This window comes from Felis catus, chromosome E2 (genome assembly GCF_018350175.1).
Source record: "Felis catus isolate Fca126 chromosome E2, F.catus_Fca126_mat1.0, whole genome shotgun sequence".
Classification (NCBI taxonomy): domain Eukaryota; kingdom Metazoa; phylum Chordata; class Mammalia; order Carnivora; family Felidae; genus Felis; species Felis catus.
In genome coordinates, this window is record NC_058382.1 from 7,557,092 (window position 1) to 7,580,100 (window position 23,009).

The 23,009-nt window shown below is 59.0% G+C and overlaps 1 protein-coding gene across 3 annotated transcripts in view; it reads left to right on the forward strand.

Annotated features, from left to right (window-relative positions):
- The window catches only part of LRRC4B (leucine rich repeat containing 4B), a 63,013-nt gene that overhangs the window by 25,450 nt on the left and 14,554 nt on the right, over positions 1–23,009 (forward strand). For 2 of the 3 annotated variants that reach the window (XM_023245954.2, XM_023245952.2), the window contains exon 2: positions 13,452–13,783. In XM_023245954.2, the coding sequence (XP_023101722.2) occupies positions 13,487–13,783 (297 nt within the window). In that variant the 5' untranslated portion in view covers positions 13,452–13,486. Of the gene's footprint in view, positions 1–10,753; positions 10,932–11,288; positions 11,408–13,451; positions 13,784–23,009 lie in introns of those variants that run through there. The other variant, XM_023245953.2, reaches the window with a different exon arrangement.

Consider the following 23,009-nt stretch of genomic DNA (forward strand, 5'->3'; position numbering starts at 1 on the left):
GAGAGAAGACTCCCAAACACACACACACACACACACACACACACACACACACACAATTAGGGTGCATCACCACCGAGCCAGACGTACACAAAGTTACTCACCTAATTTCTGAAAGAAAGCAAGAGGCAAGAGTCAGACAGGGGAACCCACAACCATCCACACGCACAGAGGAGCAAGAGGCCTAGGCAGAGACACAGGGAGCCACAGACTCAGGGAGAGTGTGTGCAGACCCACAGAGCTGGCACAAAGGAGCCAGAGAACATTCCACCACCAGAGGTGCAAGGGGGATTAGAGGCACAGTGAACTTCGAGGGACCTGAACCAGCCACGGGCAGAGGGTGGGAGAGTGTGAGAAAGACACAGAGGCATGAGTGGGCAGAGGTGTGCGAGAGCACACACATACGCACGCACACACACACAGTTATTCACTGGCAGCCAGAGACCCAGTTGCAAACAGGGCTGCGGTACCCAGAGTCAGCCAGAGGCCAGGAGAAAGAGCCGGAGTCAAGTGCACGTATAGAGACACGCACAGCCCTTCACGCACAGAGACCCAGAGGGAGAGACAGAGGCAGCACCCTGTGGAGAACCACGCTGGCCAGAGAGGCCCTCAAACCCGGTCGCCGCCTCATGAACTCACGTGCGCCAAGAGACACAAAGCGAGAGGCACAGAGGTGGCCTCGGAGCTCTGGGGATGTCACAGAGCTGCGCGCACACAGTCAAGCCCAGAGCCCAGTGTGAGGGGCACAGGTGTGTGCTGACTGGAGCCGGCCATCACCCTTAATTCCACCCAGAGGCGGTTGGGGGAATGCCCTCCGCCTGCCAGAGTCCGAGGGCTCCCAGGGGTCTCCTCGCTGTCGGAGAGGCCAGCAGGATTAAACCATCGGGTGCCAGACGACCACTGACACATCCCTCCAAGGTAGAGCCATGGGCAAGTGCAGGCGCCCAGGGACTCGTGCACAGTCACAGAGGCCTCAAGGGGAAAGGCAGGTCTTTGGGCAGAGGTGGGCAGAGGGGCAGGAGGCGGAGGAGAAGCACTGAACTCCTTCCGGCGCCCTGGCTCCATTCTCAGGCCACGGTCCCCATCTCTGTCTCCCTTCCTCCCCACTTCTCTCCACCATCCTGCCCCATCTTTCACCCTCCCCCACCTCTGCGGCCGGGCACCTGTCACTAGATGTTACCCGGACCTCCTGTGTCTATCAAGCCCATCTCCCACCGTCTCTCCCCTGGCTCTCCCCTGGGGCGACCCTCCTCGCCCTACAGCCCTACAGCCCAGTGTATCGGTCCACACAGATGAACTTATTCATCAGTATTTCTTTCTCAAAGCCCACCTGCTGTGAAACCTGCCTCTATTTCCCTGTAGGCTCTGCTCTCTGCTCCTCTGTGTCACTCTCCCTCACCCCCACCAGCCCGTAGGTCCTCCCTGCCTCCTGCTCTGTCTTCCCTGCACTCACTCTCCTACATTCCTGAGCGCTTCCCCTGCGTCCTGTGGGCCCTGAGTGTTATTTCCCCCCAGTGCTTTCCAAGTATTTAATGTGTTGTCAACTTAAAAAAAAAAAATAGTGATTTCACGTAAAAATCCATTCTCATCATGAAAAAAAAAATTGTAGCTACGCGGGGTGACGGATGTCAACTAGACTTATTGTGGTAATCATTCCACAAATACTGAATCATTACGTTGTACACTTGAAACTCATACAATGTTATATGTCAATGACATCCCCCCCCCCCCTCCAAATCCAGATTACCCGCTTCTTTTGAAAAATTCCCCTTCTGGGGTAGCCATGGGCTGTGCTCAGGTACCTGCTGGCCACCGCCCCCACTCTCTATTAACCTGCCGTATCCATCTGTCTTAACCTGCCCGGCTCCATAGGCAGCTGACTTCTCAAGCCTGGCTATTTTCTCTGGCCCCGGGCTTGGTTTTTGCCCTGTCACTCTCTCCACACTGCTTCTCTCTGGTTTCTTTCCAAAATTGGAGCCCCCTTGGCCGGGAGCTTTGTCAGCCTGGCCTTCCTGCCTCATCATCCTCTGGGGCAGTTTTGCCCCAGCCCCCAGGCTCACCTGCCCCCTCCCTCCGGTGGAGGCAGAAACTCGTGAAACCACCAGGGTGCGGGGCGCACAGGAGCTCTCCACAGCCATGATCTGCTTGGGACGCGCTGGCCCCTTGCTGTGTTCCTGAAGCCACCATGTGGCAGCCAGTCGAGGCTGGCTGACGCCTGGGCGGGCCACAGACCCCACGCTTGTCCCTTAGTGCAGGGATGGCAGTCCCTGGGCGCCTGCACTTGGCCATGGCTCTACCTTGGAGGGATGTGTCAGGGGTAGGTTTCCCTGTGTGTTGGAGGACGGGTGCACATTTGGGAGTTCATCCGGTCCAAGTGCGGGTCTCAGAGGACAGGGGTCCTGGTGACGGACCTGGGGCCCTGTTCTGGGAAGGGGAGGGGCTTAGTTTGGCCCCGCCTCCAGGTCAGGGTGCGGACATCGGAGGTAGCTTTTGTGCCATGACAGGGCTAGGGCCCAGCTTTAGTTACTCCACCATCACCCTTTGGGGCATCAGGAGCATGGCTTTGTTTCCTCTCCTCATCTCTTGAATTTAGGACGCCTCCATCCTCACTGAGCAGAAGCCCCTTTACCTTCCCTTCCGGGTCCCTGAAAGTAAGGTGGCTCGGCCAGGCAGGGGGTCTGTTGCCTGGAAACCTACAGGCACAACCATTGTCGTGGTAGGTGGAGGCCGAGGAGCTGCACTGGGGGCCCGGGAGATGGGCTGCTAGGGGACCCTGCAGTTCGGGGTCAGGCAGGAGTCCATCCCAGGGGACCACTGGGTCCCCAAGAAGGCTGCCAAGAGAAAGAATGCCCGGTCCGGCCTGGGGGTTGAGAAGCGTGTATAGGACCCAGAAGCAGGGGGGAGGGAGGCTGGGGCCAGCAGCCCAGGCCACCCCCTTCCTGTCTCAGCCCGCTAAGGCAGCCCTCTTCTCTTCCTGAAGCCCCCAGCCCACTCTCCTGCCCACAGAATTGACCTTAGGCCTTGGAGCTCTTGTTCCAAACAGTGAGACAAAGGTCAGAGAGCGGTGCCAGCCCTGGCTCTCCTGAGGGGTAAACCCCAGGCGGTAAACACTGAGATGTGCCCTCCCCTTGCCTAGAACCCTCAAGCACAGGGCCCGAGAGAATGAAAAGAGCTGAAGTCCACGGAGAGCTTACCACGTGCCAGGCTCGTGGCAGCCTGCGTGGCTGTTCTCCACTTGCCCTTCACGGAAGACCTCCAAGGGAGGCACGATCATCATCCCTAGTTGGGCATACAGGGAGACTGAGGCTCACAGAGAAGTCCCTTGCCCAATGCCAACAGCCAGAAGTGGCTTCGCTGGGGCTGCAAGCCCAGGCGCGGGCCACCCTGCAGACTGTTTCCCCCAGCTGAGACCACTGCTTTCCAGGGGGGGTAAACTGAGACCCAGAGAGTGGAACTTGCTGGTCCATCAGGCCCTCCAAGTAGAAATTAGGATTGTTAATAATAATCAGATTGTTAATAACAGACTCATAGCAGGTTATGCTTTATTTTTTTGGTAATTTTATTTTAGAGAGAACGGGAACAGGGGAGAGGGGCAGAGGGGGAGAGAGAGAGAGAGAGAGAGAGAGAGAGAGAATCTTAAGCAGGCTCCATGCTCAGCACAGAGCCTGATGTAGGGCTCGATCCCGTGAACCATGAGAACATGACCTGAGCCGAAATCAAGAGTCAGATGCTCAACCGACTGAGCCCCCAGGTGCCCTGAAGGTTAGACTTTAAAAGAGACATCAGGATTCCTGTAACTTAGGGCCTCCCCTCGTTTATGCCCTTGTAATGCCTCCAGGGGACAGGACCAACCCTCCCCGATTCTCACAGTGGTCTCTCCTCACCAGGTGTGGGAGGGTCCAATCCATGTCTAGCTGGTGGGGGGGGGGCACGGATTCCTCAGGTGATTCGATGTCCGTCCCCCCCACCCCCCGCCTCCACTCCTCAATAAATGATCCGGCTGGAAATGCTGGATTTACATATGGGGAGCAGGGAGACTGAGTCACGGAATGAGAAAGAGGTTTGTTCTTCAGACCCAGTGAAAATAGCCTTTAATATCACTGTCATTCAAGTGCCTAGCACCAGACATGTCAGCATGAGCCCCCAGTAAGCTGGGTATCATTATCTCTGCAGACAGAGCCTGGTGGGGACAGGAGGGGGACCACAATGAGCCAGTGGCAAGTCAGAGTTTGAACCCAAGTTTCCCTGACGCCAGTCTCTTTCCAGCTCTCTGTCGTCCTAGAGTGATGGTGCGGTGACACAGAGGAGGAGGGTCATAGTTAGAGAATAATTTTAGTGCGAGCTTCCTCTGTGCCAGGTACCACGCTGAACCCATCACAGGTATCGGACCAGAGTCTCCACCACCCCCGGAGGTAGATGAGCTATTTTCCCCATTTCACAGAGGAGCAAACTGAGGCCCCGAGAGGTGACATCCCCTCCCCAAGGCTACAGGGCTAGTAACTGTGGCAGTGGAGGTTCTAACGAGGGTCTGGCCCAGCCTGGAGCACACTCTTCCACGGAGCAGGGGGAGGGAGGAGGAGAGCTCGTGATTCATCCTGAAATGGAGCGCGGGGTGCTCCCAGACCAGCATCCCCAGGAAGTCCGGCCCCTGAGTCTCCCCACTCCTCCCCCACTCCCGTCAGAATCTGCACTACAAGATCCCAGGCGATCTGGACACGTGTGGGTGTCCCAGAAACACTGCTCCAGTTCAAGTGCTTTCCCACTTTTTATTACTTTTAGTAGTACACACATACACACACATCCCTTTTATAAAGTTCGTCACGCAGGGGCACCTGGGCGGCTCAGTCGGTTAAGCATCTGACTCTTGATTTATGCTCAGGTCATGATCTCACGGTTCCTGGGATTGAGCCCCATGTAGGGTGCTGCACTGGCCGCATAGAGCCTGCTTGGGATTCTCTCTCCCTTTCTCTGTCCCTCCCCTGCCTGCGCGTGCACGCATGCTCTCTCTCTCTCTCTCTCTCAAAATAAAGAAACATAAAAAAAATAAAATTAGTTACACACATCCTGAGGTAGAAAACAAATTGCAGAATTGCCCTTCCAGGGGCCAGCAAGGAGGGAAGGAGCCAGGGAGGCCACGGTCAAGGTGGCTTGCACTGCACCCCTCCCACCTGCAAACTCACCTCCCACACCCCTGCCGGAGCCTTGGCGGTGACCTCTGTTTTGAAAAGTTCCAATACCAGGCCAGGCTCTAGCTCCCCCACCCCTCCACCCAGGCAGATTCAATTCAGCAGCATTATACTGACCCCCACATCCCAGAGCTACACAGAATCGCACAGAGTGTGCACAGAGGAGAGGGGGCCTGGGGTCGCGCTTCAGCTGGGAGCCCGCCCGGGGCTGTGTGTTCGCGGGGGGGGCCTCAGGCAGAGCCAATTCCGTGCAGACCTGAGCTTCAGCCAGACACACACTGGGACAGCCACCCCAGCAGTCAGAACCACGTTCTCCAATACAGTAACCACTACAGCCACGTGTGGCCATTGACATTTAGATTAATTTAAATTAAATTAATTCAATTCCTCAGTCACACTCACCACTCAGTAAGCGCTCACCAGCCGCACGTGCTCGTGGCTACCATGTTGGACAGCACAGAAAGCGTTTCTTCCGTAGTCGCAGAGACTGCCACTGGGCAGCGACGCATCAGTTCCCAGAACATTCTACGCCGGCTGGTAGACAGCTGCTGCTCTCAGGCCTTCATGCATCCCCCAAACCCGTGCCCTCCCAGTCCTTTGTCATAGGGTATCTTATTAATCCCCATTTCTCCGATGAGGAAATGGAGTGAGGAAAGTTCCTAGCAGGAAACGCAGCAACGCAGAGATGGGAGCCGCGTCTTCCTTTCTCCATTTATCAGCCAGGTCTTGGGTCCCGGCTCACCCTTGCAGGTCACTTGCAAAGCGCCAGACCCTGCCCTGGGCCCCCTTGCCGGAGCCTCCGGCAGCCCCGGCAGCCCCCGCAGCCCCCAAGTGTCACCAACCGCCTGTGTTACAGAGGAGGGAAGCGGGGGTGGGGGGGGGTGGGCAGAGGGATGGAGGGGCTGGCCCAGCGTCTCAAGGCCAGGGACTGGTGGGGCCACCCAGGGCCCTCCATCACTGCTCCTGGAGCATCCCGGGCCCCTGGCATGAGCGGGCTCACCTCCTACTGGCAAAGACGGGGGTTGGGGGTCCTGTGTCCAGGGGTCGCTCTATTCCCCCCCCCCCCATCTCCGACCTCCTCTGGTGCCCTGTGTCCTTTCCTGGCTCTCAGAATCTGACCCCAGATCTGTAAGGAGAGTGCGGCTCCTCCCTCTGCCTCGCCTCCTACATCTCCTCCAAGTTCCGCAGCTTTGGCTTTGGCGAATTTGCTGCATGCCTCCGTTCTCCCTCCTCTCCATACCCACAACCCCAGCCTCACCCTCTGCCCCTGGACCCCTGGTCCGGCTCCTCCCCAGCTTTCAGCTCCCCCCGCCCCCCACGCCCCGGGTTTACTCGGAGGGGTCTTTCCAACCCAGAGCTGACTCGCCCCTCCCCTACCCCAACACCACCCCCCCCAGCACCCCTGCTTCTCAGCCTACTGTGGGGGTGGGGCGCCTTTGTAACTGAGCTGGGCTCTGTGTGGCTCCCTGACCCCCACCCGCCTCTCTGGCCCCCAGGCCTTGGCACCCTGGGGTTCTTTCGTCACCTGCACACCTGTTGCTCCTGCTTCTGGTCTCAGCTTTGCGATCACCTCCTCCCGACTCCCCTCCACCGGCCATGGGCCCATGGGCGGTGATTTGCCTAGACATTCCGGGAACCCCCACCTGTGCTCACAGGCTCCCCTCGGGCCTCCCCAGCCAGTGCCAGCAGGGGACCGGGCGGGAGGGGGTACTCGCTGGCTCTTCTTGCCGGGGGGGCTTTGTGGGGGCCCGCGTGCCCGGGGCATTGGGGACGCAGCCGTGAGCAAACCAGACAAACTCCCCGCCTGGGGAGCTCACCTTCTGGTGGGAGACAGACAGTGATGGACAGAACAAATCGCTGTCTACAGGATACCTTCTGGCCATCCGAGGGCTGGGGAGCAAAGGAAGTGTGTCAGTGCAAGAGGTGGGGGCAGGGCAAGTCAAGGGCTGAGCCCCCACAAGCCTTTCCCAGGGTTCTGCCAGCTCAAAAGTTAGGGGACTGTCGATTCTCCGGGCTTTGGGGTTGCTTTTGTTTGAAAAGCCTTCAGGACAGGGACTGGCTCAGAGGGACACACGTGTGAAGTTGTTTCATCCGTCCCGAAGCCGGCTCTGCCCATACCCTCCCCCCCACCAACTTAACAGCTCCCAGCCTTGCGCATATGACAGGCATCCAGAGAGAGAAGTGTTCAGCTCTCTCTGGCTTTGATGTCTCTCCACCCTCCTGGCTCCAGGCTCCACTTCCGCCCCAGTCCCTCACAGTCGGGAAGTTCTTCTTTAGATCTAACCTCCATCCCTCTTGCTGCGATGGCAGTCAATTTCCTATCTTTTCTCTCACCTTCTGAACTCCCCCCAGAAAAATGAGTATGCCCGACAGGAACGTTCCCTGCCTCCCTTCTCTCCTCGCCCCACCTCCCCTGGGCCCCCGAGTTTCCGATCTGCCATCTGCCCGGATCCTCTCAGGCACAGTGCCCGAGATCTCTCAGAGCTTGGTCTGGGGAGGATGGTGATGCTTCCCCTGGTCCGCAGTTCCCTCTCGGGCTTCCTCTGCTCTCCTGCCCTTCTTGTAGTCTCTCCCTCTCCCTGGCCCCTCGTGCGCGGTCGTGTTTTGGTCTCTAGCCCCTGTCTTTGTTCCTCTGTCTTTCCACGTCTCTGCGCCTCTCTGCCTTGCGCCCCTCTTCTCTCTTTGGGGCCTCGTGCCTCTGTGGCTGTTTCATTCCTTCGACCAGGTAGGGGTGGAGAACAGGCAAGAGGCCTCCCCCAGGGCACGTGGTGACCTGGCCAGGTTCTGGGCCTTGGCTTCCAGTGCCAGCTGTCCCACGGACAAGCTGTGTGACCAGCCATCGGCCAGTGTCTTCAGCCCTCCCGATCTGTTGCTCCAACTGTAAAATGGACACCACAACAGGCCACGGGGAGAAGCCAGTGGCTGCAGGCGTGGGCAGTGCTTAGGCCAGCACCAGGCACGTTGTGGGTGCCCAGGAAACGCTTCCCATCGCTATTAGGATTGCACTGTGGGGAGCAAGGCGATCGCTGACAGCAGGTCATGTGACCCCTGTCAGCAGGGTGTGGAGCAGGGGAGGTTTGTCTCATCCTATGCAGTGGGGATGAGATAGGCTTTGCAGGATGCTGACTATTGTTTAACATGTCCCCCCACCCTGAGAGACTTCCGTGGGACTGAGGTTGCTGTCCTGACAAACTTTGGGGTCTCTGGGACCTGTTGGCTCTGGTGAGGCTGACCAGGGAGGGACCATTTCGTAGCCGTGCATGGCCTGGGGCAAGTGGCTTTGTCTTTTGGTGCCTCGGCTTTCCTATCTGTGAAATGGGGGTAGTAGCAGCGCCTCTCCGAGGGCCCAGGGGAGAACTGTGGTTATTGCCAAGTACAGAGCCCAGAATGGTGCCCCAGGAATGCCAGGTACCTGGCAGACATTGACATCGTCGGTGGTGTTGGGACCGCTCAGACGTGTGCCCCAGGGCTTTGGGAACGTGCTCAGCAGGGGAAGGGTTATCCTCACAGCATGACGGTTAGTGGGTTAGGGTTAGTGTGCAGGAGCTGCCCTGGGGGCCTGCTGTTTGGGACTCTAGAGTGTGGTACCTGGGACCTCTCCATCCAGGTTGCGCCTTTGTGCGGCGCGGGGCGTCAAACTGAAGGCAGTTGTGTTTGCATATGGATGTGCTGCCTCTGCTGGGCGGGCCTCCTGGGATGGGCGGGGACCTCAGGATCTGGGCCGCCTGAGGTGTGAGCTTGAGAGGTTGCAGCTGTTAAGAATGTGTCCTGGGCTGGGTGCGGGTCTCTGTGCAACTGTAACGAGGCAAAGTGTTCAGTCCGTGAGGAGTATAGACTAACAGCCATGATAACTCGCTCATTCATTCCTCACTCAGTTTACTGAGCATCTAATGTGTGCCAGGCACCATCATAAATACTGGGAACCAAACTGCCCAAAACAGATGGAGTGCCTGCCCTTGGGGAGCTTACACTCAAGTGTGTGGGCTTGTAAGAGGCTAGATGCTGACGAATGTCATATAGAAAAGTACAAGAGGGAAGGTTCTGGAGAGGGCTAGGGTGCTGTGATTTGAGGTGGTCAGGATGGCCTCACCGGAGAAGGTAACACCTGAGCAAAGACCTGAGAGGAGGCAGGCCCAATCTGGGAGGCGGGGCGGCGGGGTTGGGAGGGGGGGTTGCCTCTGAGATCCAGACAGGGAAGAGCAAGAGCAAAGGCCCTGAGGCAGAAATGTATGCAGCCTGTTCCAGAAACTGAGGAGGCCAGTGTGGCCTGAAGTCAGCGAGTGAGCAGGGGAGGAGACCAGAGCTGAAGCCAGAGAAGTAGCCCAGCCTGAGGAGAGGGGCCCTGGGAACCCAGGTGATGTCCCCTGCCCTTGCACCTAGTGAGACCACCTGAGTGAGGGGGTGAGGGGCTGTGGAGCAGAGGAGGGCAGGGTCTGGAGGGCAGGTTGGATGTTGACAGGACTCCTCTGGCTGCCTGTGGGAACAGACTGGGAGGGAGGGCGGGACAGAAGCGGGGGACCAGTGAAGAAGGACTCTGATCTCAGGGGAGATGGCTTGGGGGCGAGGAGGAAAGGGGGTCAGATCTGCATGTGGGGCACAGGTAGAGCATTTTCACTGAGCATTTAGCTAGCCAGCCCCCAACAGCCCTAGGAGGCCGATACTCTTATTACCCCCCCCCACCCCCATCTCCCAGCATTTCCTGCAGCTCAGAACCACGAAGTCACTGGCCCTGAGGTCACACAGCAAGGGAAACAGTCCCCCTTGCTTCATGTGCCCTAATGCTGCCACTTACCTTCTGTGCCCTGTGGGTGCCCTGGGCTTTGAGTATGGAGGTGGCCTTTGGCGGCACCGACACCAGTGCTTGCACACAGTAGGGACTCAGAAAATATCTGCCGGCTGGCTGGCTGGCTGGGTGAATGGAAGAAACGCGAGCGGCTTCCCTGCCCATTTTGCAGAAGCGTATGGGGAGGCGGCTAGCGGGCCCTGGCTGAGGTCCGGGGGAGAGGGCTGCATCTGGGGCCGGGTTTCTTTGTGGCACGAATGGGGGCCGGCCCTTGGCTGCAGGACTGGGTGACGAGGATGTTGGCCCAGGTTCGCTGGTGTGTCAGTGGTGGGGGTAGGAGTAAATGGCCACGCGGCGTGGTGAGGGGCTCGGGGAGCTCCCCCGGGGGGGCCCTGGAGGTAGTAGCTCCTGAGGGGAGACTGTGCTAGGCTGTCTGTCCTTGGGCCTGGGGACAGGTGCAGGAGGGGTGGCTGTGGCCAGCGGTGGGGGGGTGGGGTCAGCCGTGGCCCAGCCTGGTTTTGCAGCCAGTCTGTGCCACGAGGCCGGGCTTGGCACAGCCCACACGCCCCCCCCCCTTTCCCAGGGCAGCCGGCCGTCAACCTTCCTCCCCCCGCTTCCCCCGACCTTCCCCTGCCGCCCAGAACCAATGGGTTAATTAGATAACGGAGCCTTTGATTAGCGGGGGAGGGGGAGGCCTCCCGGTGCAGGGAAGGGGGGCCGAGGAGGAGGGAGGAGAGGCGCCCTCCCCGTTCGGAAGGAGAGAAAGAAGGAGGGAGGGGGTGGGGAGGGAGGGAGCTGAGGCACAGCTTGGCTCTGCACTGCCGTGTGACTAGAAATTGTAATCGCGGAGAGAGAGACAGACAGAGCCTGGCCGAGAGAGACCGAGACAGACGGACAGACAGACAGAGAATCTGACCCAGACGGGCTCCCCAACCTACGGAGAGGGTGATGGGGACAGAGCAAGAGTGAGGAGGAGATGGAGGAGAAGGAGAGAGGGGGCCTGGTCCTCCCGAGGGAGGCGAGACAGTGAGGGGGAGCCCTGAAGAGGGGGCTGGGGCTGAGGAGGGACAAGGCCAGGGGGCCGGGAGAGAGGAGAAGGGGGCCGGGGTCGGTGGGGGGAGACCAGAGCAGCCGGCGGTGGGGGGGGGGGAGAGCGGAGGTAGCGGTGGGGGTGGGGGTAGGAAGCAAGAGGAGGCCAGCAGGGAGGAGGGGGAGGAGACTGCTGCAGTGGCCTGGACGGGCCTCCCCGGGGCGGGAAGGGCGACCGGCGAGGAGGGGGGGGCGCGGGGAGACCCAAGAAGCCCCTGCGCCCCCCCCCCCAGCCCGACCTCAAAGGAAGCCCTGGAGAACTGGGGAGGCAGAGCCCCCCCGCCGGCTGGAGGCATGTGGAGGGGGGGGCCTGGGGCCCAGGGAGAGGCCCAGCGGAAGCGGAGCCACCGGGGTGAGTGTCCCTCACTGTGGTTGGGTGGGGGGGACAAGGACAGAGATGGCTGAGGGCGAAGGAGGGAAGGGGCGGGAGGCCCAGCCGCCACCGCAGAAGCTGTGATGGGAGGGGGGGGAGGGATGCGGGCGGCTGCAGGAGAGATGGGGACAGATGCGGTAGAGACACGGCTGCAGGCCTGGACCTGGGGCGAGTGCTGCAGCCGCAATTTCTGCCCCTGGCTTCGAGGGTGTGGGCTGAGTCGTCGCCAGTCTTAGGAGGTGGGAAAGGGGATGGGGGTGCAGGACTAGGGCCAGCGGAGACCCCCCTGTCACACTCGGGAAGGGGAGACCCCGCTGCGCTCACACGAGTCACAGATAGAGGCGCACACAGCCCCCAGCCCACCAGGTGGAAAAATGAGTCCAGGATTCAGACACAGAACCGACCCCTCCCCCGTCTCTGTCTCTCAGGCTTTCTCGTCTCTCTGTCTCTGCGTCTCTCCGTCTAGCTCTGGATGATCTTGGAAACTGCAGAAGGAGGAAGCGAATGTGTGTGTGTGTGTGTGTGTGTGTGTGTGTGTGTGCGTGTGTGTGTGTGCGCACGCGCGTGCGGGGTTAGGGCTGGTGGCCCCGTGTCCGTGGGTCTGAGAGTCGGCTGTCTGCAGTGTGCCCGGGTCTCTGCTGCTGGTGGGCATGTTTGTGCAGACCACTTCCGTCTCCCCCCCCCACCCGCTAGCGGGGGGACTCAGGGCGGCCTGCTGATGTGGGTGCACGTGCATGTGCTCCAGACACTGCCTGGAAGGGAAGGGAAAGCCAGGGCCACCAGCCCCCTCTGCCACTCGCTGGCCAGCTCCACGCTGGGACGAGCCGTCCCCCTTCCAGCGCCTCAGTGTCCTCGTCTGCAGATTGGGCGTCCTAACGGCTTCCTCCTACGGTTCCTTGGAGGCTTCCATGAGAACACTGTGTGCGCAGAGTCTGGGGCATAGAAAGGGCTAACCCGGAAGACGGGAGCTATTATTATCGTTGCTGTTCTCACCGTCGCTGTTGTTATGATTGGCCCGTCCCCCTTTGTCTTGCCCTGACCCCACCCCGCCCGTTGCCCACCCAGAGTTCGAGCACAGGGTCTCTGGCCCCCAGCCCCCTCCCCACCGACCGCCCCGACACCATCCCCAGCAGCTGCTGGCACGGAGCCACCAGGCGCTGCCTTGGCCCTGGGCACCTGCAATCCCACGGCCTCCTGCCTGTGCTGCCACCCCAGGCCCCCGCGGCCCCCTCCTCCCCCTTGCCTTCTCCAGTCTGCTCCCAGCCTCTCCTGCCCACACTTCACCTCAACAGGTGCCTTGTCTGGCACTTACCTTCTTGAAGTTCCTCCTCTGAGTCTAACTCAAGTCTCTCTGGCTGCTGAGAGGCCACCCCCGGCCCCTGACGGGGTGACAGGAGTCTGAGGGGCGGCGGGCCCAGCGTGGGGGGCGTTTGGTGCTGGGCACCCGGCCTCTTTGCAAAGGCTCCTGGGTAGGGAGTGGGGTGAGGGGACAGGAGGTCGCGCCGGCAGCAAGGGGGCCTAGATGGCCGCTGTGACGGAAGCCAGACTCCAGACCACCACCCAGGCTTCCAGACCCAGCACTTCATCCTTTCTCTGTCACTTCATCTTGTCTCTCTTCCTCTCCCTCTATCTCCGCCTCTTTGTCTCCGTTTCTGAAACCATGCCTAGAACCAGGGTTTGGATCTGACATCTCCATTACTGGCCAAGCGCCTGGGGCAGCCGTTCTCTCCCCACCTCACCCTTGCCTCGGTTGTCCATTCTGCGAAATGGGCACAATCTTCCAGTCGGGGAAGGACGTGAGACAGTGCAGGGAGGGCAGGGCTAGCGCCATTCTCTGCCTCCCTCAGGGGGTGGGTCGGCCCCCCACGGGGCGGGGGGAGCCCTGCTCTCCGGGTCCTGAGTAGACCAGGGAGGTGACGGTGGCAGCAGTGGCTGAGAGCCGCCTGGGGGTTGGGGAGCAGGTGGGCCAACAGGGTCCTTGTCCCTCACTGAGCTTCTCCCTCTCTCCCCCCCACCCCGACAGCCCCCCGGCGCCCACGCGGAGCATGAACATTGAGGATGGCGTGCGCCCGCAGCTCCCCGTGCCCCCCACTGCCGCCCGGTAGGATGTCCTGGCCCCATGGGGCCCTGCTCTTCCTCTGGCTCTTCTCCCCACCCCTGGGGGCCGGCGGGGGCGGCGTGGCCATGACATTGGCCGCCGGAGGGGGCTCCCCGCCGGCCACCTCCTGCCCCGCGGCCTGCTCCTGCAGCAACCAGGCCAGCCGGGTGATCTGCACGCGGAGAGAGCTGGCCGAGGTCCCCGCCAGCATCCCTGTCAACACGCGGTACCTGAACCTGCAGGAGAATGGCATCCAGGTGAGCTGGGCCGGCATCCGGTGGGGTGGGGGAGGGGGGGACACAGCCTTCCGGGGGGTAGTGGCGCTGCACAGGTGGTGGCCAGTTCCTCCTCCTCGAGGTGGCGAAGGCCTTCTGGGCGTCCCCTCCAGCTCCTCACGGCCGTCCCCGTGGCACTTAGGAGATACTGTTCGCATCCTATTAACTTGAGCTAAGGCTGCCCGGGTTTTCTCTGACGAGAAAACACCTCTGTGCCAGTGCGTTGGGGCCCGGAGGCACGGCCACCTGCCTGCCTCCTCCAGCACAGGACAGGCAAGCCCTCGGCCTGCCCTTGGGGTCACAGGTGGGCAAAGCGACCCTTGCTCGAGGCCTCCGTGCCTTCCGCGCCGCTACACCTGCTGTGTGGCCTCGGGCTCACGTGGACTCTGCGCCTCCGTTTCTTCGTCTGCAAAATGGGGATGCTAAGACCTCCTGCCCCGGGGAGTGGGGTGACGGCTGATGGCTTTCAGACTTGCCAGGGACTTAGAATCTCCTGACAGCTGGCGAGCACTCCTTCGCCGCGCGGGGTGGGGCTCACGTGCCCACTTCCCGGAGGTGGCGTGACATTTGGAGACCTGAGCACTCCCGTGGGCCTCGTCTCCTGACCAAGCGCGTGGCTGGTGCCTGGACGGGGCAGGTGCCCTCCGGTTAATTGTGACTGTGGCTAAGACAGGCTATAAATGATGCCTCGAGGGCAGAGCTGTGCATTTTTAAAGCAGGGTCTCTCCTTCTCTACTCCGTTGACGTTTGGGGCCCAATCGTCTTTGGTTGTGGGGACCTCCTATGTGCTGTAGGGTGCTGAGCAGTAACCCTGGCCACCACGCCAGCAGCACCTCGCCCCTGGTGCCCAAATGTCTCCAAATGTTGCCAGATACTGAGGGGGGGGGGGATCTCCCTAGTTGAGAGCCACTATTTTTTTTTTAAGTTTTTAAATGTTACTTTTGAGAGAGAGAGAGTTCAAGTGAGGGAGGGGCAGAGAGAAAGGGAGACAGAATCTGAAGCAGGCTCCAGGCTCCGAGCTGTCAGCCCAGAGCCCGACGCGGGGTTCGAACCCACCAACCGTGAGATCATGACCTGAGCCGAAGTCGGGTGCTTAACCTACTGAGCCACCCAGCCGCCCCGAGAACCACCATTTTAAAGGCACAGGGACGGTACCGCGCCCCACACAAGCCTCCCCCGACCCCAGCCCATAAAGCTAGGAGAGAAGACGGCTCGCGTGTGACGTCCCAGGCCCCTGGGAGCTAAGGTTCCCCTCCGCCATGGCACTTCCCTGTCTGTCCCTGGGAGGGGAAGGGGTCAGTGGCGCCCATCTCACTGTCCCGGAGAGCCTGGGGACAGGGCTCCCCTCTGCAGAAGACAGAGGGGATCTTTCCGGGGCGCAGCACCAAGGGCACTACTGCCCAAGTCGAGAAGGCTATCCTGGTGGCCGCACGGCAAGGACCAGTGAAGCCAGTGTTGGGGTCAGGATCGTGTCCTCCAGCTCGGGCCCCACCTCCTCAACAGGGTGCCTTCTGTAGAGTGCGCTGGGAGTCTAACCTGCATCCTCAGGCTGGAGTCCCTGCTGACCTGCCCCTGACTCCTGTCAGGGGGCCGACACCCTCACTTCCTTCTCGCCCTTGTTCCCTGGACTCTGCCTGCCCGGTTCCGGCCTTTCTTTACTCACGTGACGTTCCACACGTGTTGCCACCAGCTCCGAGCCAAGCCCTGATTTAGGTACTGATGGAAGGGCAGGGCCCTCCCCTTGTGTACGTTAAAGGGAAGAGACTGTAAACGAACGGGATGGCGAGTAAGGCTGGGACAACTGCATTCTGGGGAATGGAAGTCGGAGGGGAGATGTTAGCGCATCAGGAAGTGCGTCCGCGATGCGGGGGGCCGCTGAGTCTGCCCCACCAGCAGCCCCAGGCCGCAGCAGTGACCCTGCAGTAAAACTGGGCCATTTTCTCTTTGGGGAGCTCGGTGAACCATTCAGTGCTGCAAACATTTGCCGGCACGGGGCTCCGCCCACAGACTTGTGGCTGCCCGTAGGCACACAACGGCCTGAGCAGCGCTTCCCTGGCACCGCCAACCCCTACTCCCAGGCCCAGTCCATCCTCCCAGTGGCCCCCAAGGGGTGCTGGCTTCTGCCTGAAACCCACTGAAGCCTCCGGGCCTCAGGAGTGAAATCCAGCCTCTATATTGTGACAGCCGAGTCCTACACAGCTGGGCTTGGCCTGCCGGCCCCTACGATTGCCGCCAGTTGCCCTCCCATTTCACCCCTCCATCCAAATATGCCTCTCTGTGGCCCCTGGGTCCCCCAGCCTGGCCTTCCTTCGCCGCCTTCCAGTCTGGGCCCGTGGACGCCCCCCGCCCCCACCTCCAGACATCCCTGCCCTTACCCAGGATGCTTGTGTTTGCTAAATATCTCTTGGTTGTCTTCTGTGTGGGAGGCGTGGTCCAGTCATTCCAGATACATCAGTGAGCGAAACAGACAACCTGTCCTACCTCCCCCCAGCCCGCATTCTAGACTTAGGCATGATAAGTAAGTAAATGGCATGTGTTAAACATGCTGAGGGCTGTGGGAAAAGGAAATAGATGGGGGTTGGGGACGGTGGGTGCAGGAGGAGGAGGGGTGACTGGCTGCAGCTTTAAAGACAGGAGGTCCAGGTGGCCTAGTGGAGAAGGTGACATCTGAGCAAACGTTTGGAGGACATGAAGATGGAATCTCATGGAAGGGCATTCCAGGCAGAGGACAGCAAATGCAAAGGCCCTGGGGTAGGATCCTGCCTGGTGTGTGGGAGGAACAGCAACAAGCAGGTGTGACCGGAGCACGGTGAGCCAGGAGAGAGGGTGGGAGGTGAGGGCAGATCCCGCAGGGCCGCAGGGCCTCATGGCCTCATGGTGAGGACGTGGGCTCTTCTCGGAATGAGCCGGGAGCCGGGGGAAGCTCTGAGCAGAGGGCAGACGGGCTGCTGACTTGGGTCTCCCCGGCTGAGGTGCAGGGAGGCCCATACGGCACGTGGATCCTGCGCCAGGGGGGCCGGGTTTGAATCCCGGATCTGCTGTCTCCTTGCTGGTGCAGAGTTCTGGTGAGAAATGCCGGGGGCTCGGCTGGGACCAGGCTGCTTGCGGTGGAGGTGGTGAGAAGTCGGCCGGTTCTGGGCGTGTTTTGAAGGTGGAGACACCAGGACGTTCCAGCAGAGCGGGTGTGGGAAGAGGCAAGAGAGGATGGTTCTCTTTTGGGGTTGAGCTGGCCCCTTTGCCTGGGCCTGTTTGCTGGCGCGTCTGTCACCCCATCTCCTGGGGCCGCTGGCCTCCAGACGTTTGACCCACATCTCTGTCCGGGTGTGCACTTGAGCCCCACGGACGTGAGTGAACTTCTTTATAAGTCACGCACGGGTCTGCTGCAGCCACGCGGTGTGCACAGTGCTAAGCACACACAAAGGTGGGCATGTTTCATCCCTGGGGGTTCTGGCACCCCCACCCCAGAGGCCCCTGTCCCCCCGCAAACTGCATGTTCCCCCAGGGTGCAAAGAGTGCTGTCCACGAGAGCAGGTGCTTGTGGACGTTCAGTCAGACTGGCCTCCCTTCGTGGGCACCTTGCAAGTGGCAGGAGTGGGGCTGCCGAGGGAGCCAGTGGAGGAGCTTGGGAATGTAACTGTAGGGGAAAAAAAAAGTTTGTTTATTTATTTATTTTGAGAGAGCGCGCACGCACGAGAAGGAGAGAGGGAGAGAGAGAACCCCAAGCTCTGCCAGCGCAGAGCCCGACGTGGGGCTCGATCCCACAAACCATGAGATTATGACCTGAGCCGATATCAAGAGTCAGATGCTTAACCGACTGAGCCATCCAGGCACCCCGAGAAAGTAACTTTTTCATTATCCAGTTAAAAAGAAAAAGGAAAAGAAAAAAAATGACCCCTAGTCCCACCACCTAGATATAAATAACTACTGTTTACATTTTGTTTTTAAAGGCTTCCTGGCTCTTTTTTGAGCCTACACAAATTGACTTTTAAATTATTTATTACAGAATGAATGCAAATTAATTTAGAAAACCTAGAATATATACCTAAGTAAAAACACAGGGACAAAAGCCAAGTGTAATTCGACCCTCACAGGTAACTCCCATTAGCATTTACTGTCTTTCTGGCCAGTGCCCTGGTAGGGGGGGTTGGTAAAGGGATTTCTTTTTTTTTTTTTTTTTTTTTTTTTTTACTTTTTTGAGAAAAAAAATGAAACCACACCATTTGATATCAGTTTGTAGCTGACTTTCAACACCTGAGAGCGTAACATGAACACCTTTCTCCCTGACACTAATGCTCGTCCAAAATATCAGTTTTAATCACTGTGTAGGATTCTGGCCATCCCGTTACTTAACTAGTCCGTTCTCCTCTCCAGTGTTTTCACTGATACAGACAGCGCTGTGGTCAACAACCTCCGTGCTCAGTCTTGGGAACTTTCTGGATTCTGCCCTTGGGAGAAATTCCTAGAAGTAGAATCTCAGGGTCAGAGGGACGATTGTAGAGGCGCTGCCCTGCAACCCCTATGTGTCCTGCTCAAGGTGGCTGGTACTTCCCCCAACATGCAGGGGACTGTGCGTGCGCACACACACACACACACACACACACACACACACAGCCTGACACCAAAGCCCCGTAGAAATGGCCTGAGTTCCGGGGATTTGAGAGCCTCCCTGTCCTGTCCGTGGTCACTTGCTTGTCATCTGGCTCTGCACAGACAATGACTCCCTGAAGGGGGTCTTCACCCTACTCCCTGCTGGACCCCCAGCACCGAGAACAGAGCCTGGTACACAGCAGGTGCATAGCAGATAGTTGGCTATGAATGGAAGGTCGGCTGGCTCCCGAGCCCCTGCCTTGGGGACTTGGCAGTGTGTGTGTGTGTGTGTGTGTGTGTGTGTGTGTGTCCCTGAAGCACCTACAAGAACTGGGGAGCAGCTCTAAGGTTCCATCACCTTCTCTAAAGCCCCAAGTGCACTGAGTGCCGGCAAAAGCTTCCGTCTAGAACAGTGGTGTCCATCTCTGGAGAGGGTTCAAACGCCCTCCTGGGACACGACAGGGCCAGCAGGCGGTGGAAATGGTTGTTTTAATGGCCTTTGCAAGCAAAATAATTTTTAAATATCAGCAGCCTTCCATGGGCCCCCTAATCGTTTCTGAGACGGGACAGGGGCGTGAAAGCCCAAGCCTGTGGAGTCACCTTCTAGGCAGAGGCCTAGGGACGCCCCTTCCCCCTGACCTCACAGCCCTGACAGCCCTGAAGCCACTCAGGCCACATGCCCCAGGGACCCCACACAGCTCCCACCTGGGGCGGGCCTACCCCTCCTCTCCTCGGCCCGGCTCTGTTCCCCTCCTCCCCAGAGCCAGCCATCCTAATGTGTTTACTGTGGATCTTTCTGCTTGTGTGTGTTCTTGCAAAATGCTTATTGTGTGCATGTATTTTTAATTTATGTAGATGAAGCTGCATTATAGATGGCTTTCTTTGTCTTACTGTTTTCACTCAGCCCGGGGTTTTTTAAGAGCCATCCACATCAGGGTGTGTGCGCGCGTGTGCGTGCGTGTGTCCACCCACTGCAGAATTCTCCTTGGTGGGTGTCCCCCCAACCTCCTGCCCTCCCCCCACCTCTGAGTCAGGACAGACACCCAGGAGGCTTGGAGCTGCCTCCACCACAAAATCCCCCTCAGGACCCCTTTGGGAGCCTCGTGGTAACATCTTTGGGGGACTCTCTGGATCAGACTTCATGCGTGGACTTAACCAGGGTCCCTCGGGGTCCACCGGGAGGTCGTGTGGGCAGTGTGTGAAGGTGCTCTGCAAGGACGTGTGCTTCTGGCCTAAGAAACCCATCCACCCACCCGAAAGAAGTGCTCAGAGGTGCTTCAGAGAGAGGTTGAAGGATGGCCCAAGGGGGCCAAAGTGTAGAACAGAAGCCGCCTCAGTTCTTGGTAATCAGGGCATTGGTCAAGTGAATTGGGGCGCATTCTTACAACAGAGTGTTACTTAGCTATTTAAAACAGAGTTTCGAAGAATATCAGAGGACACAGGGAAATGCTTAGAATGTAACACTGAGCTTTCAAAGGATGCAAGCAGGACGTCCAGTTTGTTTTAAAACTGCCCTGAAAGGAGGGGGGGGGGGGGTCTGGGTGGCTCAGTCGATTGAGCTTCCGACTTCAGCTCAGGTCATGATCTCAAGGGTTTGTGAGTTCAAGCCCCGCATCAGCATTCTGCGCTGACAACTCAGAGGCTGGAGCCAGCTTTAGATTCTGTGTCTCCCTCTCTGCCCCTCTCCTGCTGTGCTCTCTCTCTCTCTTTGTCAAAAATAAATAAGTAAACTTTAAACATAATAATAAAATAATAAAACTGTCCTGAAAGCAAAAACAAAATGCAGGGACCACCCAGAAACGTCGGCCCCGCCTTTCCCCTCACACTAGCATTATGGAGGGTAATTGCATTTCCTCTGTTCACTCTCTTCAGTTGCTAAATTTTCTTCAGTGAGGGCACCTAGTGCTTTTTGTTATCAAGAAAACTTCTACTTAAATATATAATATGTACAAAATGGTATACGAGCTGAAGGCAACAGTCTGTAGTGGGATTCGCTCACCTGTCCCTGGAAAGGGAGCAGAAACCAAAAACCGCAGAGCATTTACCCTGAGCCGGGGGACTGGGAGTGCTCTCCCTTCCCCAGGCCTCTTCATTCTCACAAGGACAGGATTGTTTGTCCCATCTGACAGATGGAAAATGGGACAGCCCCTCCCCTGACTTCTAACAGCCAGAATAGTGCATCTACACCATCTACACCGTCTACACCGCTGCCCCCCCCAGCTGCTGTTTGTGCCTCTCGGGCGCCTGGTCTCCTCGTCGTTCTCCTGTAGCCCGGCGCTCCCTCCTTTTCCTTCTTTATTGTTGGGTAATATTCTGTCCGATGAAGTTACCGCCATCTCTTGATCCAGTTCCTCTGGATGGGCATTCGGACCGTTTCCAGTTTGGGGGCGGTCCCTACTCCACCTGACTTTCGACATAGAATCTTTTCGAGCCGGGGCGGGTGTAGTGGAGTCCCTCCTCCCCATTCGTGCCGTGGAGAGTGGCCTGTGCGCTCCAGGCCGGAGCAGGAATGGGACTGTCAGCGAGCCGGCTCCAGGAAGGACAGCACGAGCCACATGTCACAAGTGGCGGAGTCCGACGCCATCGAGCTCAGGCCCCCAGGTGGTCCACCTGTTACCTTCCCTGACTGAGATAGCGCCCTTCAGGACATGGCCCCTGCCTCCGGCCTCCTGCACCCCTGGGCCCCTTCACACTGGACGTTCCCTCTTTCTGGAATGCTCTTCCACTCTCCCCTGCATCTCTTTAGCACCAGCGCTTAACAGTTGTGGGGACAGTTGAGGCTTCACTCACAACTCTTCCTCGGGCACATTGTCAAACCTGTCTGGGCCTCAGTTTTGTCATCTGTGAAATGGGGATAACAACAGCCCTTCCGTCACAGAGCCGCTGAGAAATTCAATGCTTTCATTCTTTGGACAAGCAGGTATTGAACGCCACTGCATTCTAGGTGCTCCCGGATGCCCTGGGGACATGGCGTCACGTGGGGGCAGTGCATTCGCATGAGGACTTAAGGTGGGAGAGGACCCCGGTGAGGGGCCAGGAGCTGAGCAGCTCTAGCAAGGATTGACAGTGAGATCTTTGTCACGGTCGCCCTTGTCTTTCTTGACTCAACCCCAGAGGCGCCTTCCCTGAACCCCCAGTCAGGTCAAGGCCCCCCAGTCCCCGCGGCACCCCAAATTCATTGATCGTACTTGTACACACTTGTTCACGTCACCACTGGCCCAAAATGCAACCGTTACATGAACCAATCAGAGGGCGTCTCGCCATCTTGCAGAGTCTTGTGGCCTCGGAGCCTCATGAGAGCCCCAGGAGAGGGACAGGTGGGGATCCCCATTTTTCAGTTGAGTAGACTGAGGCCTGAGAGACAGGAGACCCACATCTCCCCCTCTATTACTCAGGTTGCCTCTCTGAGCCCACCTCCCGCTTGGGAGGGTGGGAGTAGGGGTGTGTGTGCAGCCTCCCAGCAATGCTCCGAGCTCTGTCCACAACTACCCTGTAAGTCCTGTTCTCCCCATTTCACGGACCAGCAAGACTGTGGTGCAGGAAGTGAGACCCTTGTGGGAGAAGCCACAGTTGGGGGTAGAGTTGGGACTTAGCCCAGGCCGACTGGCTACAGAATTTGATTTTTCCAACACTAATTTCCTGATGCTTCCTAATTCGTAGCTGGCTGGGCTCTGTGTAGTCCTGGCGCCTCAGGCTCAAAGCTAAGTCAGTCCTGATGCGGTCCACAAAGCCAGCCCCTGCTCTGGCCTTGTCCTTGCTCATCAGGACACCTGCCCCAGCTTCCTCCTAGCCTCCCGTGCACTGCCGCCCCCCCCCCCCCGCCCCAGTGAGAGTCGCCATGCCATCCCTGGACCTTAAGACGGACAGGGCTCCCCTTGCTGTAAGGACCCTTCGCCAGCCTGCCTGTCCCTGTCCCAGCCACACCACACTCGGGGGTGCCCTCTGCTGGACCCAGACACCGCCCCAGCCCTGCCCTTCCAGCCCTTCCGAAAACACACCTCACCTCTGAAGGGCCAGGGTCACATTCCGCACTTGCCTGGCTCCAGGCACACTTCCTCGTGGACCCCAGACACTGAGAGTTTAATCCTTACAACACCGGGCACGGGGTCTCCTCCCCACATGGAAGCAGGCTGCAGGCTGCTCCCCGAACGCCTGTCCCTTCTGCGTCTGATTGGCCCCGGCCTGTCAGTCCGCAGCACCCAGCTCATGCCCCAGTTCCCTATTGAACAACTACTATGTGTCAGGCTCTGCTGCAGGACCTTTGCACAGCTGGATGCAGAGAGGGAAGCACACGGGAAGGCAGGGCCCGTGAGCTCACCAGATGGAGGTGGAAGCCGGATGGGGGGCAGGGGGCCAGGGAGCCTCACTGGGAAGGAGGTCTTTGACCCCGCCTGAGCCTTTACCTAACCCCACCCACCCACCGCCTTAGGCAAAGCTGGGGTGCACTTAGCTCCTGATACAGATCGTACCCACCCCGTCCCCCACCCCTGCTTCCCAGGGCATTATCTGCACAGGTTCAGACGCCTGTCTGGGGTGGGGGCAGGGGTACAGAGGTGAGGAGCAGGCCAGACTCAGCAAACAGGGCAGGGCTTGGCCCAGGAGGCCCGAGAAGGCAACTCTC